The sequence below is a fragment of the Triturus cristatus genome, chromosome 7 (genome assembly GCF_964204655.1).
Source record: "Triturus cristatus chromosome 7, aTriCri1.1, whole genome shotgun sequence".
Lineage (NCBI taxonomy): Eukaryota > Metazoa > Chordata > Amphibia > Caudata > Salamandridae > Triturus > Triturus cristatus.
In genome coordinates, this window is record NC_140590.1 from 563,747,210 (window position 1) to 563,764,091 (window position 16,882).

General features: G+C 40.9%; 1 protein-coding gene across 3 annotated transcripts in view; it reads right to left on the reverse strand.

Annotated features, from left to right (window-relative positions):
- Nucleotides 1-16,882, reverse strand: part of LOC146810129 (proton channel OTOP2-like) — a 61,084-nt gene that overhangs the window by 13,760 nt on the left and 30,442 nt on the right. For all 3 annotated transcript variants that reach the window (XM_085617077.1, XM_085617079.1, XM_085617078.1), the window contains exon 4: nucleotides 1,167-1,225. In XM_085617077.1, coding sequence (XP_085473203.1) covers nucleotides 1,167-1,225 — 59 coding nt within the window. The remainder of the gene's footprint in view (nucleotides 1-1,166; nucleotides 1,226-16,882) is intronic.

Genomic DNA, 16,882 nt, shown 5'->3' on the forward strand with positions numbered 1-16,882 from the left:
CTGGAGGTCTCTGATGGGTGGTTGGGCTATGGGGATCTGGATGATGATCATGGGAAAAGTAGATTTCTTAATATTTCAAATGTTCGGTTTGGCTGCCGTTTAATTTGCAGTAAAATACGAGAAGCAGAATCCTCGCCTCTGTCCGAAACAGAAATGAAAATTCTTGATGCGATAGCTAGTGTTTGTTTTGATTGTACCCCGCCCTTCTCCACGAGAGGTCATAGGACACCAGCCAGCCCTGCTTTATTCAGCTGGTTTGCCTGTGGGCAGTGGTTTTCACTTAGAAGGCCTTGCATTGCCAGGCTAACTATATTTATTTTACAAAAGAGACAGCATTTAAGAAAGTAAAAATGGGTGCATCAGCATTCTCCCTGCCTTCTGTTCTTAGTTTTATCCAGTTGCGAGCAGTCACAAGAGTAGTGCCAGGGTCCATAAGGGGCAAGCAATGGGTCGAAGCCGCGAACTCTTGCGACCCCCATATGATGTCGATACAAATATTATGTCATTTTTATTAGTAGTTGTTACCCGTTGTAATAGTATTTTTTTAATCATTTGTGTTAAACATGATATTGTAGAATTTTATCATTAATAAGTATTGCTGGTAATTCTAACATTGTATAATGATATATACTATTACTTGTATGTTTGGGGAATTCAACTAATACAGTGTATATCTTGTTCGGTGTCTCTTGTGGCCAGGATCACTTCTACCACTCAAACTACTCTTCTGAATTCCAAAGTTTCTCTGTGCATCTTAGGAGGAACAAGGGGTGGATTCCAAAGTGTAGGTGTCAGTAAAAAGCACTGCCTCCTTTACTTGACCTCTAATTAGCCACCCACATGCTGCATTACACGTAAGCCAATCAGGGAGCTGAATGTCGGTACAACCATGATTGAGTGAGAGGGCTTCCTAGTTAAAGAACTGACGTGCGCAGCGACAAAGGCCGCCCTATACTTAAAGCATGTCTTCGAACCTCATTCACCTCAACCATCATCTTCCTTGTGGGACTTACTACATCCAACAGCATTGAAACACACACTCCCAAAGGTGCCGAGGATACCTATGCAAATCTGAAGCACTTTGGTGCCTATGGGTATAAAGCCCTGTACACATTCTACATTACAATCCAATAGAAACAAACTGCTGAAATGATTTGGTAGCTCACCTGACTAAGTTGGTATGAAACTGTATGCACTTCTTGCAGGACATCCAGAGAAAGTATGTCTGTAAACAAAAGAGGGCAGTGTAAACATTCTCAATGAGTGATTATTGCTTGTTCACTGCATGTTGTACAAACTCAATAACTTTTAGGCATTCAGTCACCATTTTGTATGTGGCTTTATAGTTCATGAGAGCTGGCAGATAACTAAGTCAATCAATCGATCAATCAATCAATTAGTCTTTATTCGATAATTTACAACCATAAAAGACACAATACAAACATAAAAGTGTCATAAAATATCATAAAAGCCATAGCACCCTAAAAAGGTACATTCCTTAGAAAATTTAATATCAATTATATCGAACTTCCTAACCTCATTGACTAGTTTAAATATATAAATACATGTAAATATATACTAAGTCGTGTAGCTCTATGCAGCAGTTCAAGCTGTTTGCACCGCTTGCTGTGAGCTCATACACATTGATTCAAACAGTGCCGGGCAATATAAGAAGATACCAGGCTTTTGGTGAAAAGAAACCCCTCGGTGATCAAGTGGAAAAGGCCTACTGTTGCCCTTTTTAGGTCTGGCTTAGTAGCACAGCTGTCACCAAACTTAATGTGACCACCCTACACAAGCATTTACAATGCAATAGGTCTCGCAATTGTGAGATTTTGAGCTATTGGCATTGTAAACGGCAATGCGTTTTATAATATTAAAAGGCATTGTCACTTACAATACCAGTAGATCAAACTTAGGCAAAAGCAAGATCTATTGTATTGCAGAGCGCAGTGTCCGTGAAGCGGGCGCCGCACTCACCATTAAAGTAAAAAAAAAAAATGAAACAGAGCACGGTGTCTCTGAAGTGGGCGCTGCACTCAACATTAAAGTTTACAAAAACATAATTAAACTGAGCGTGTGTCCCTGATGCGGCCACTGCGCTCAGCATTCAAGTTTATTAAAAAAAGAAACAAAAGATGAAAGAAAGCGCAGTCTCCTTGAAGCGGACACCGTGTTCATAATAAAAGTAATTTTAAAAAAAAATTCAACCTTGCCATTGTACCATGAGTGCTGTGGGGGTAGAGGGAAGCCACTTTTAAAAGATAGAGCGGCATAGCGCTCCATACGAAAAGTAGACGCCATTGTCCTGTGTGGGCACGCTGCAAATACAAGAAGCAGCCGCCACAGTCCCAATTAGTCAATTAAAAAAGTAGTGGTCACTGACTTATGTTATGTTATGTTATTGTAACTTATAGAGCGCATGATTACCTTACGGTGTCCTGGCGCTAAGCACTGCCAACCTAACGATAACAAGAAACTAGAACTGGGAAAAAAAACATGTTTTAAGGTTTTTCCTAAAAAAACTGAAATCCGAGGAGTTTCTTAGCATAAAAGGGAGTTCATTCCAGATTTTAGACGCACTGTTTATGAAACTTCTGCCTCCCCAGTTAACTTTTATAACATAGACTGTGTAACAAGTCAAGTAAAAGGTCCAGTCGTTATGGGACGTAACAAATGCAGACAAGGCAGTATCAAGGAGGAACTAACAAGCCTGTTCATGAATCAGAAGCCAGTCTTTATGAAGGACAGTGACACAAGCCAATGACAAATATGGGCGAAGAGTGGGAAGGGCTTCAAGGGCATACTCCAATACAGCATTGCCTCACAGAGCAGCACATGCGTGCTGCCTCTAGGTTCGACCTAAATAGAGCTTTTCGAAGTACTACAGAGAGGGACTTTGACTCTGTCCACATGCTGGTAGCCAGGAGTGCTTGTTTGAATTTGGCAGAAGTTGTGTTTTCCACAGAAGAAAGTGTTTCCCCTCCACAAAGCTGGGATTAGTTTGTTTATCCAGCTGACGGAGCCAGCAGCAGTATGGCTGCTAGAGCTTGACCTTTCAAGGCACACACATCACATTGTAATGCTGTCCATGTGTCTTAGATAACTAGATAATGTGCAGTGTTTGCTTTCCTCTGTCAGCAGCACTGATTCCCCACCAGGGGTGCCATGAAGAATGTATCACAAGCCAAGCATTCTCCCCTCGCATCACTAACTTCAGATTGTAGTGTTGTGTATGAGAGCAGTATGGCATGCCAGCGGCTACACTATTCTACATGGATTTTTAGGTCTAGTTTGATAGTGCCTTACCTTACGTGATCAACAAAAAAAAAATTCAGGCTACTACTGAGAGAGGAGCATGTTGGTTACCCTGAGTGCAGGATCTAATGGGCTGAATTTGTGGGCTTCCACTAAAAAGGCTGCTTGTATTGCACTTTTTAGCTTGTGCTTATACTCATTACAGCGGGACTGAGCTGGTTTGGTGTCAAGACAATGATCATGGCTATAGGTCTGATCTATTTATTATGAAATGTTTTGATAAAGGCACTAGGCCTGACACCCTGAATATCAGTCATTCAAAAACACCTTTATTTAGCTTAAAATAGCCATAAAAGTCAATATACGCAAATTGACAGATTAATACAATATTAAAAACGCTAGATTTGATTCATTTTATTCACACTTATTACTTAAAATATTTGGATATATAGGCCTATAATTTCATCGAATAAATACATTCAAAAAGCCTATATACAACATTAAAGGACACAAGCAGTGTGACAGATACTCCATAACCCTTTCTCATGCTCAATGCACATCTTATCTTGTTGTGCACTGCATCACATACCCGTGGACAATCTAACTGATGCAAAAAGACAAGTGCTTGTTTGTATGGCCTAATGTCTGCTTCGCGGAGAAGTGGGACTAAAAGTTTCCAATAACGAGTGTGAACAGAAATAAACAAATTAAAGTGAACAGTACTTTTCATCGACACCTTGTCACAGGGACGTTTGGAGGGTTTTGAAAAAAACAGGGGGCATATTATCAAGAAACAACGTTAAAATTATCGCTGCTTTAGCAGCAGAAAACTGCTGCTAAAGTGGCGATAATGGGCTTGATAATATGCCCTTGAGAATTCCCATAGAAGCCCATGTTCTGGTGTCAACATGGGCTTCTATTGGAATTCTCTGCGGCATATTATCAAGCCCATTATCGCCGCTTTAGCAGCAGTTTTCTGCCGCTAAAGTGGCGATAATTTTAACGCCGTGCTTGATAATATGCCCCTAGTTCCCCTGTAATGGAAATGCCAACAAGAAGTGGGTAGTGTTAAAGCGTAATCGAGTAAGAAGAAATGTGTGCTAAATATGAGTGAAACGGTAAGATATAGTGTGGAGACTGAAGACAAATTTAACGTGGACCGAGGCTGCTAGGCTGAAGCCTTTGTGCCTCTTCCATGCGCATATTGTGGCGGAACTTAAGATGCAAACGTCTGGCCAGGTCATTTGAGTTGTTTCCAGCATAATGCAGAGAGCCCAAATTTTGTGAATATTTGTTACATGTAAGTTAACCATAGAATCACATTATCAAAGGCTAAGCAGTCACAATTGATTGGTCTTGCAAACTCTGATTCAGGATTCCTCCGTAAGCTCAACCATACAAATAAGGGACCTAATTTAATACTATACTGCAACCTCAAAGTGATATTTAAGGGGAGGAGGATCGTGGAACAGACAATAGCCTTCCTCGCAAACTATTTTCCACCTTTTTCAATCATTCTACATTTATGTACCTCCAACCCCTAGTTCCATTGGTCCCTATTGCAACACATTAAATCCTAAAAACATGCACTATCTTCCTCACTAGTTTGAGGCCCAATCTACGTGCAAAGCAAAATATACGATCATTAGACCTTTGAAATCGGTGAGCCCTTCAATTTAGTAGGACATTCCAAATAATAGCTGCATCAAAAGGAACACCCAGGTAGATAATGTTTTATACTTTAGTCACCTCAACCCTGACAATGTGGAATTGCTTAGTTTTGGGGTTCACATTTCATAACAAAATATTTAGTTGAGTTAGCCTTTAAACCAAAGTTGTTCATAAAAGTACCAAAGCATATAAACGAGTTTGAATTCTGTTCGCCATTCTCTTACTTAAGATCTCGTTCATACGTATAAAAGTACTGGGATCGGGCAGTTACTCAATTGGGGCATATGTTTTCCTGCCTCTCACAGGAAATAGCTAAAATATTTATGTAAATGAGAAATAGAAAAGGAGCCATAACACATCCCTGGTGAATCCCTAGAGTAGAGTTAATTTTAGAGGAGACATAGCCATTTACACCGTAATGTATCTTAGCTGAAGTATGCCAATGCAACTGTCTGAGTTTGTCAATCATTGCATTATCAATGCCCAATCCCTCCATATTATCCCACAGTTTTGAGGGATGCATGAGTCAAATGCACAGGAGAAGTTCATGAAGGCCACATGAACAGCTCCTCTCCCTCCATATTTCTTAATAGAAAGGTGAAAATTGAGGCATTGCTCCACCATGCTCAACCCTGGATGAAAATTGGGACAACAGTTGCCTGTCTTCAGAAAGGTGGTAATGGGCCTACAATTGCTGCCCTTAACACGTTTGTGATTATGGTGGCCCAAAATGCAGTGTAAATAAGTTGATAGGAACTCCATCCAGGCCAGGTTATTTTCTAGAGGGGCTCCCATTGTTTGCATAAATGACGGCCGGGCCGGTCAGACAAAGGGCAGCATCTATATCATAAACTACTGATTCAGCCTGGGATCTGTACAAAGTGGATCAAAAATCTTTCTAAAGTGCTCTACTTAGGTTTTTACTGAGCGAAGGGCCTTGACCTGCGGCCTTTCATAAAATGTAAAAATAAGGGAGAATTAACCCCTTCCAAAATGCTGAGCAGTCTTATAAGTGCCCCACTGCTTCAAGGTCTTCTCAGTCTTTAGTTCTAATTTCAGCTTTCCTGGTAGCCATTATTTCCTTGTAGGCCTATCTGGCGGTAACTACTTCTACCTTAGATCGTGGGTATTTCATTAGGGCTAATTTAAGGTAATTGTGGGCAGAAGTGCAGTCATGAATAAACCACCGTGCAGCACTTTATTCCTTGAGAATCTGTACACAACATAGAGGAGATAGATTGACACCACATTGGACCTAAAGGTACATTTTAGCAAATCATTTGTTATGGTATGCGGTCCCAATCAACCAAAAACAAGAACATTTATAGTAGAAGAAAAAACTATTGAAAAGGTGCCAAATTTTACCAACCTGGGAAATGTTTTAAATAATAAATTAAATTGGGACCATCTAATTGTGGGTAGAATTCAACATACCAGCAGAATAATAGAGAGGCTGTTTCGCTTTTGCTTGCAAGCTTGGACATGAGCCGGTAGCAGAAATTATAACTTTATATATATCAAAATGTCTGTCAGTAGCTACTTTTGGGGCAGGAGTATGGGGCTCCCATAAAAGTTCCCAGATTCTGATTTTAGAGAACACATTTTTAAAAAGATTATTAGTGATTCCTAGCAGTTCTTCAACACTTTTTTGTCACTCTGAAGTGGGTCTGGTTTATGTAAAAGATAGGATAAATATTGCCCCATTGATTTTATGGGAGAAAATCTGGACTTCAGAGGACTTATTATTCTCAAGGAGTATCCTTAGAGATTGTATGAATCTTGATAACGCAATGTCACTCCCCTGGCTTCGTTATGTCAAAGATACTTTTTATAAAATAGGCTTGGAAAATTATTATGACAATCCCGATGGTATCCAATCAAACATGAAACAGGTTATAAAAAATGCATATCGCACTGAATTATGTATGTCTAACCAGGATTATGGAATACCAGATTGTGCGTTTCTAAGTCAACAGCAATTTTATTTGTCTTTTACCTTGCATGTTCAATCGCTTTTCATTTTGACTAGATTTCGCCTTTGCACATTGCACTTTCTTGTGGCTTTCCCCAAAAAGGTAGGTTGGTGTGAGAGACTAACCCCATGTCCCTGTAATAATTTAGCCCATCAGAGCACAATACACTTTATGCTGTTTTGCACACTTTATAAAGACCCAAGGACACGTTTCATCAAGCCCATTTTGAAGGAAATCCGTTCCTGTACGTATCAGGAAGGTTTTAATCTTTATCACTTGTAGTCACTGTCCACTGCTGCCATCTGCAGCGCTGTGCTTAACTTTATTAGAATCGCATTTCTAATCAGGAAACGCTATGAATCTTAAAATGAATTCAAGTTTTTAATGATTTTAGGGTTTTTAATATTTAGTATAAATGTGTTGTAGAACGGTGGGAGGTTTTTAAATTCTTAGAATCTGTGCTGGGGTAATATGACTTAGGAAAATACAATATGTGTACTGTATTTTTTAATCTTTTTTTAAGTATATTCTTTTTGTCTTATATTTAATGTAGGTGTGCAAACTTCTATGATTCAATTGAATCAAATAAAGTTATTTGAACTGAACTGAATAGTCACCGTTTAGGCAACAATTGTCTGTGATCCATGTCTCCTAGCAACAAATGACATCATAATCATTAAGAGAATTTAATCTGCCAAAATTGGACAAATTATATTGATAGCCCGCCACATTCCACCAGATGACTCTAGTACTGCTGCATGGAACAGGGCAAGGATAAGATGATGTAGCCAAGGGCATAATAACCATAGCTTGTGAGTTAGAGTCTTCACTCGGGTCCACTTGTGATCCCTCTTGACGCTCAGGGATCATGCCAACATTGTTTCTCATCAGCACATATGGTTCATTGAGGCAAGGGCCTCAAACTTTTTCCTTATTACCAAACTCTAAATAGGGGTGGGAACAATATCATTAGGTGTATTGATAGAGTGAGATCCAGTACACTCACAACTGGGACTATAAAACTACCCTAATGGCTGGGCGTTGATGGCACCTGGTTCAAAAATCAGTGGGTGAAGATGCTGCTGTAAGGCTTCAGTAATTGATGGGCGCTTAAAATGAATTATTACACAATCATCACACAATCCCCAGCTGAGCCCTTTGCTTGCTTGCCAACCCAGGGTACCCTTCTAACAATGAGAATTTCTGCATGAAGATCATATGACCACCCTGAGTTCTTTTTGAACCAACGTGCTACTTTATTTTTGACTCAAATGGTCCCGATTCTGTGAGAGCGCTAGCTGGGAAACGCTCTCCAGAACAATAGCAAATGGAGAACATTCATGCGGAATATCAGGAAATGCACCAGGTGTGTAACAGGCAATTCTATTGCCCTGTCTGTTGCTCTGTCCTGGGGTGCTGTGTTTTGAGTGTTACCCTTCAAGGCTTCATGGAGGTTCCTACATTCAGCTGGACAGTTCAGGCTGACAGCACCTTGACCTGTATCAGAAACAGATTGGGCAGCGAATGCTCCATTTTCAGGGCTGGGGAGCTGGACCTGGGGTCTCTTTCATGCCTTGCTGACATCCTGCTGGAGTTCATTGTAATTTGAAATAATATTGTCACGCATTTCTATGATTTTACCTCAAACCTCTGTAAAGAAACTTAGAGAAGTGCTTCCAGCTTCCTAAAACATTTAGTGCAGTGCTCCTAGAGCCTGACCTCGAGATCTAACCGGCCCATGGAGGCACTCTTCCTAGATGAGCTGCCTTGCTTTTTACAGCAGCTCTTTGTACCAGCCTTTGGACCTTCTGAGTGGCTACTCCTCACTCCCTCAGCACCCTCATGTACAATGGGATCATTACTGTCCCTGTCAGTTGTGGATGGGGTAGAAGTAGTAACCTGCAACAATATTAATTGGAGGGTCAAACTTTACGCAGGAATTTGCTGTGTTATAATAAATTGGCGAGTCCTTAATATCCTTTTTTCTTCTTCCTGCAGATTGTAGTCGAAAAAGAGCCTGCTTCCTCTGATATCACCCGGCACGACTTATGTCAGTATCCAACTGTTCATCCATGGGGCAGGTGCTTTCAGCAGAGTAGCGACTATGCAGAAATTGCAGTAATGTGAATGACTTCAGAATATAGGCAGAAATACTGAGTCAGGAAGTACCCCAAAACATCATAAAGAAAACTGTGAAGAGCCCTCGTAATTATAATACAGAAGTTCTCCTAGAACCCACCAGTGAAAGAACTGAAACTGATCTTTTGGTATGTGCAACTACATATGTGACATCAAATAAAATCAAGAAAATAATAAATAAAAACTGTAAGATTCTGAACATTGGAAAATTAAAAGATTGGAAACCACTCTTTGCTCACAGAAGGGAGAAGAACCTGACGGACGCTTTAGTTTATACAAAACCTAAGAAAAAGCAGGAAACCCCTATGTCCTCTTTATGGAACCTACCAAAGGTCACTTCCCGTATGGGAACTGTACTGTATGCCATCTGACGAGACCAACAAAAAACCTGTATTTGGGATTGGAAAGAGAATGGAACAGTCATACCAACTGTAATTAAAGCCATCTGCTGTATCCAATAACGTGTCCATGTGGCCTCGGATATGTTGGGATGACCAGCATAAAAGTGAAACTCAGAATAGGGGACCAGAAAAGTAACTTGAGATGCCGAAAAGTAACGGGAATGCCGAGCCATTATACAGAACTGGGCCACACTAGGGATGATTTCAAAGCGAACATCATGGAACACCTTTCAAGGAAGAGCCAAAAAATTAACATGACGAGAGTCCTCTTTGAAAAGGAACCGAGAGGGGCATGTAAATTGTTCACCAATGTCTGTGGTTTGAATGATGAGATACCGTGGACAATAGTGATTGAACAGAGGGGTAACTTTCATTAGGACCTCTGGCTAGACATATATGGGGCCAGCAGAGTAATACAAAGACATGACATAAAATAAGTAGGAAAGACACCCAGACCCTCTTTCCCCATCTATGTTACATTGATAATGGGTGGGGATAAAAGTCTGTGTAGAAATAGAGAACTACATTTCCCATGATCACCCAGGTTGACGAAGGTGACCGCAGGCGTGGCAGATATGACGCCCACTTTGGACCAAGGCCCCTCTTTAAATAGTCCAATCTCGAATAGGAATATATTTGTTTGGGAGAAGGCAGGACTTGACTAGGCGCAGATGCCGGGGGAACCTGTGAAGTAGTGAGTAGAACTCTGGTCTTTTTCTTTCTGACACGCAAATTGGGGGAAGCATTTATTTAAACTATCTGACTTACTGATTTTCCTCTTTTGACTCCAAGAGTGTGAAAAAAGGTTCTACCCGCCTGTTCTCTCTCCTATGAGGTACTTACCTCGCACTACAAAAGTATGTGCCCAGCTTACTGGATGATATTAAACGGAGGCCTGATGCATGATTGTAAACACTCATCCCACGGAAACACCTGATGATATGAATGTGACGTATGAATATGAGGGGCAGAGTTAGGGTGACCAGATTTTAAGAACTAAAAAAACGGCACACGCCAGAAATAAAAGTAGGACAAAAGCCTTTAGTCTTCAATATCTGGCCTGTCCGGTTTTTGCAAAGCCTTCAAAAAAAATATGTATATATATTACTATCAAAAATGAATTACTCCCACTCCGGGAGATTGATGTCAAGACCTTTTTACTTCAATATGATGCAGCCAAACACCATCAAGTCTCTCAAACAAACCAACGCGTTTCGACCACTCTGGTCTTGCTCACGATTGATATATAATATATGGTAGGCTTTTAAACATATCTACACACACACTTACAAGGCTACATTTACTAAACAGTATCTATGGCAGGCCCTCCACCCTATGCTCCCTGTCCTTCTCCCCACCCTGTCGCCCCTCTGCTGAAAGAATAGGGCTGGAATTCCTCCTGTGCTGCTGATGGAAACAGAAAAAATTGCATTTTTTCACTCTTCTAAAGCGGCCGTGTAAGGAGAGTATACCTTCAAATTTTCATTTCAATTACCAGGCCTTTGTCTGGAAAAGGGGGACATATATTCAATATAAAGAAATTTGTTGGTACATCAGGATAGTCCACCGAAAACCGAGACTGTCCGAGGAAAGCCGGGACTTCTGGTCACCCTAGACTGAGTAGGCACATTTGAGCTGGAAGTATAATCTTATGTGCTATTCACATGATTGTACCGAGGTATATTATCGAAAACAGACAACCATCACTTTGGAGTTGGCAATAATTGCAGATGTAATGGTCTAGCATGATTATGATACATCAAGTTGATATAGCATGTAAAATGCATGCCATGCATGATATCTAGTTTACTTGAAATTGTACCAACAACAGTTGACAAGAGGGCTACAAATCTTTATTAGGTCTCGCCTAGCGGTGCAGCGCATGCACTGCTCGCTTTGCGAGGCATTCAGTATACACTATAGGTGAGAGAAGCCCCACCCACTTTTTCATTGGCTTGTGGTTTTTTCCTTTTTAAATGCTGACTTCTGATTGGTTTAGAGGCTGCTAGTCCTGCCTTATGACGGCCATGTCTCCTTCCACAGCTATTGGCCACTTTACTGCGTTTTTCCTGAGCACTACTTCGCAGTCGATCATCATTTTGGCTTCTTTTTAGTAGGATGGTAGTTAGTTTTGGTCTTTGTTTTAAGAAGGATTGGGCTTGTTCCTCTTGCGAAAACTGCTGCTGCTACAGCGCGCTCTGTGTACAGGCAGCATGCTTAAAAGGCACACACACTGGGCACCTGGTGATTTGTAACTTTTAATTACTCCTCACAGCGCCCGCTTTCACTTTTAAATATTCAGCGTAAGGGCAGCCTTTACTTTAAAATACTAAGTCTGAGCCCGCCTTCACTTCTACATCTAAGCACGACAGCCACCTTCACTTATCCCACATTCACTTTTATTTCTAAGCGTCACAGCCACATTCACTTTTAATTATTAAGCGTGACGCACTCCTTCACTTTTAATTTGTTAAAGCTTCCGAGGCATTACGCGTTTTAACTCACATTCCATTCAAACATGGCGTGAGCTTTGCTGCCTCTAAATCATGCCCCCGTTTGCAGCTCCCCGTCCGTATGTGCTCCCCCCTTGTTTGTGCGCATGCTTAATATCAAAAGCATGCGCACAAGGTTTGGTCGTTCCGAGCCTCAAGATGCAAACAAGACACTCCTCCCACAGAAGAGCAGTGTTAGTGCTTTGAATTGCTTCTCGAGCTTTTTTTGTGTTCATTTTTCAGTGCTTCACGCGATGACCCTTCCCAACCTGACAATAACCTTAGCTCTAGGACTGTCCATTGGACAGCTGTGCGTCCTCTGCCCTAGGCTAGGTTTCCAACGAGGCCCTGCGGCACCATTAATTTTTCCAGACCCGCAGGCAGCGCTCAAACCCGGGGTCTGCACTGTGCAAGGGAGGCATGCATTGCTTCTCAGCTATCGGCTTATGCGATCTCCAGGGAGGTGATTAAATGCATAACAGATGTCCGTAATCACACCCCTGCCTTCAGCGCTCTTTACAGGAGGAGTTCAGTCCCGAAGCATTCGGGGACTCGCGTACTTCAGTCATTCCACTTGTTTGTTGTTTTGCTGCAGGTTGGTGGGCAGCACATTCTGTCCTTGCCATGACAACAGCTATTGTGTTTCCATTAGTGATCTGTTGGTGGTGTGATCTGGCCTTAGCAGTTTGGGCATGGAGATATGAGGCAGCGAGGTTTGAGTGATTTACAACCTGTGTTTGAAGTGGTGAGAACAAGTGTGTCTTTACCGAGTACACTTCCTAAAGAGAAGTGTATGTAGAGTGCTTGTATCAGTAAGTATAGCAGCTCATCTGTGTTTGAGGAGCAATGGCACTGAGGCTTAGAATTGCCACATAGCGTGCCATTGCATATATAGAGGCACCACCGAGGAATGCTTCTGTACACTTGCCCATACATCACTGCTGACAAGTGGCAGTACTGTGCTATTCTTAGTAAGGCAGAACTGCGCAGAAGAGGTGCATGAATTGTGAAATTATATGTATAACCGCACTATTGAGAATTCCATGTACTGTCTGCAATATAGGTAGAGCAGCACCGCTGAGAAGTGCAGGTACTGTGCCATTATAATATTGCAGCTATATTAAGACGTGTCTAATGTGTGACATAAGCCATTAGCATCTTTGGTTCAAAGTCCTAGGAACGGGAGCTCAGCTGGGGGATGTCAGTACTGTGATATAATTACAGCAGCACTGCTTTGAAGTTATGGTACTTTGCATTATAAATATAGCAGGATCACGTTCTAGGGGTTTGCCCACGTTATCCCACCACAAGATGGGCAGAAAACACAATCAAAACACGTGTAATTGTGGGAAAAAATACACTGGAAATATTAGTGAGAGAAAATATTAAATAATCTCTCTCCTGGCATGACATTATACCCACCAAAATGTCTTTCTTCATTCTAAAATACAAGCAGGCACCACTTCGAAACATTGTAGATAGTTTTATCTGGCAATCATTCACAAGACAGACATAACATATATTCTACATAAAATGAACTTCTCAAGTAACATCAAATAATATTACATTTATCTTCTGACATGAGATTTGTCAATTTGGCTGCAAAAATTCCTAAAGCAAAGCAGTCCACAAAGGGGATAGTCCCATACAATAATACACAAAGGCCAAAACAATAATAGGCCCCTTAATATATCATAAAGTGTAATCTCAATCTATGTATCATTCTGATGATGATATTGTCACATTAAATATATGCTAGATAATTAAAAACATACGGAAACATTGAGGCTTGAAAGATAAATGTAGAAATCAGGTATGAAGATACACTAGAACAAGCATTTGCAATGCAATAGGTCTCGCATTTACGCAAGTTTAAGCTATTAACATTGTAAATAACTGTGCCTTTTATTTATGTTTTAAAAACGAAAACAAAAATAAAAGGCTTTGTCATTTGCAATGCCAATAGCTCAAACTCGCTTAAATGCGAGACCTATTGCATTGCAAATGTTTGTTTTTTTAGGTGGACACTGGGTAATTTCCAAGCGATCAGCAAAGGGGAAAGCAACAACCAAAAAAGTTGGTTTTGTAAGTATGAGTGTGCTGTGTGAAAAATTAACATGGATTAGGAAAATAGGGGCACACTAATACGGTTCGATGGAGTAAGGGATTCACTGGGTCTTGAGGAAAGCCTGGTGACCCAAAGGGCAGAGAAAGAACTGGCTGAAACATGTTGACCTAAACAGACATGCGGGGTAATAAGTATCTCCAAACATGCAATTTGTTGTTTTTAAGTTATTCCTGAGATCCTAAGGAATGTAGGAACCTAGAGGGGATTAGAGGCTAATTTAAATTCCTTCATAGCATCCCTAAAACAAATAGTAAGAGCTCCCCTCCCTATTAGCTAAAGGTTGGGGTGAGGCCATTCGGGAACATTAGGCATAACGGTAGTGGACCCAATGATGAAGCATGATACACAAATTTTGTGTGGGTGGGGGCCATTTTAAACATTAAGCAGTTGCCTTGTGATCAGGTTAGTATGGTTAAGAAATAGATCAGGTTATGTAGTTGTCCTCCTTTCTTGTGGTTTAACTAGTGCAGAACAGCATCTAGTCTTGTCTCTGTAAATCCAGTTTCCTTTTCAATAGCCCCCATCATTGAAGTGAGGTAATTTTTTATTGATTTAAATGTAAGGCCCTTTTTGTTTTTTGATTCCTCTAGCAGTGAATTACACTCTCTTTTCCCCATGTTCGATTAAGGGGTATATTGCTAATGATCAAAGAAGTGTTACCTTACTTCTTCTTGAGGTTGTAGTCTGAGGGCGAAGAGAGGTGGGTCAGCCCAGCCTCATACAGATGTGGACAAGCCTAGACGGGCCTCGCTCTTGAAACATACTTTTTTTTGCGCACATCCTGCACAGCGTGACTAGAAGGTGCCTTCAGAGAGTCACAATCACTGGACCCCAACTCTTCTGGAGACAGCAAACGACGGCAGTACAGTCCTTGGAGTTTTTCCAACCCTCCAGTCACCAGTGAGATCCTGGTACGTCCCACACAGTGGGTCTAGAAGGTGCCATTAGAGCACCGCAATCACTGGACCCTGCCTCCTCCTGGAGACAGCACAAGAGAGCAGTATGATCCTTGGAGTTTTTTCACCCCTCCAACCAAAAGCAAGATCCTTGCACGTCCCACGCAGCAGGAGTAGAAGGCACATTTAGAGCGCTGCAGACACTGGGCCCCACCTCCTCCTGGAGACAGCAAATGAGGTCAGTATGGTCCTTGGATTTTTTTTTTACCCCTCCAGCCACCAGCGAGATCCTGTCATGTCCCGTGCAACGATTGGTTATGGCGACAAATCAATTATAGCAAAAGATATATCCGATGCTGTAGGCCTGTTCTGTTTATTATGAAAAGTTATGATAAATGTGGTAGGCCTGACATATTGATTGTGAATATATTAAAGTCAATTGGCATTTATGGATGGATTGTTACTTCTCTGTATTAAAGCCTACAGATAGGTATTCTATTATGTAAAATGCCACAGATTAACTTTGTAGGGAAGGATTTTGGTGCTGGTTACCACCTATAATAAACCGTAGAGGGAGAAGATTTGCACTGTAATAATTCTTGCTACAATCTCTCCTTAGCTGTCTGCCATGCTTTTGCAATAAAAAGTCATTAAATTATTAATACATCCATGTATTTCAATTGATGAGAATATATATATATATAATAGAATAGAATGTTGCGGATTTCCTATGGAAAATAGGTCCTAACTATATCTACCTACTGGCGACCGCCAGTAGGTAATATATATATATATATATTCTCATCAATTGAAAAAATATGTGGCACTCTCCTTAAATATTTCAGTAATTTATTCAAATCATCTCTCTCCTCTTTTCCAACGCGTTTCGACCATCTTGGTCTTGATCATGGCAGTAAACCGAGTCCTATGTTTATTTTCACAATTTATACTCAGTCTCCACGTTGCCCATTAGGAGGCATTGTGAGACTCGTAGTTTTCAAATGCAATTTCAATTATACAATCATTAAAAATCATACAAGTGATGGATTCGGGTGATCCCCAGTAGTTATAGAAGCAATGTTGTAGCTTATGATGACTGATAAGTATGCTTTTTCGCAATTTTGTAATTTGTACACATTTAGTCTATTCGCCTCATACTCGTGCTGTCTGTTTTTGCGTGGGTGTCCGCATTTAGTATGTTGACACCTGCCATTTAATATTCACATTATTAAGACAAACTGATCATCTATGTCTTATACTGTGTTAGAGTATGCGCAGAAAACATTTTCTATGTTTTAAGATTGCAACAAGTCTCGACTTTGTGTCCTGTATTCACTGTGACGGGCTGAGTGCTGAGGACTGTTTTGTTGGTATATATATATATATATATATATATATATATATATATATATATATATATATATATATATATATATATATATATATATTACCTACTGGCGGTCGCCAGTAGGTAGTTATAGTTAGGACCACGTTTCCATAGGAAATCCGCAACATTCTATTTTGAATAACTTTGGCACCGGTCGACGAATCCTCGCGAATTTTTTAAAATAGGTGGGGCGCTACGCTCCGCTCCTACCCTGAAAGTCTCGGGGGGATTCGTCAAGCAGGGGCTGAGATAAAAGGGGGGTCCCAAAACGCGTTTTTCCCATGCATTTTTCCATAGGACCTTTAGACAGGGCTACAGCCCGAACGGCTGAACAGAATTACTAGAAATTTGGCAGGGAGGTAGTCCTCAGGTCAAGGAAGTGCCTTTTGTAGGTTTGGTGTAAATCTGTTCAGTAGATTCTGAGAAAATAGCCTTTAAATCAATATATATATCTGAGCCAGCTTACGGTGCGCTTACGGTATGCTTACCGTACGCGTACGGTGGCGTGCGCGAGCGCGATTCTGATTGGCTCTTAGA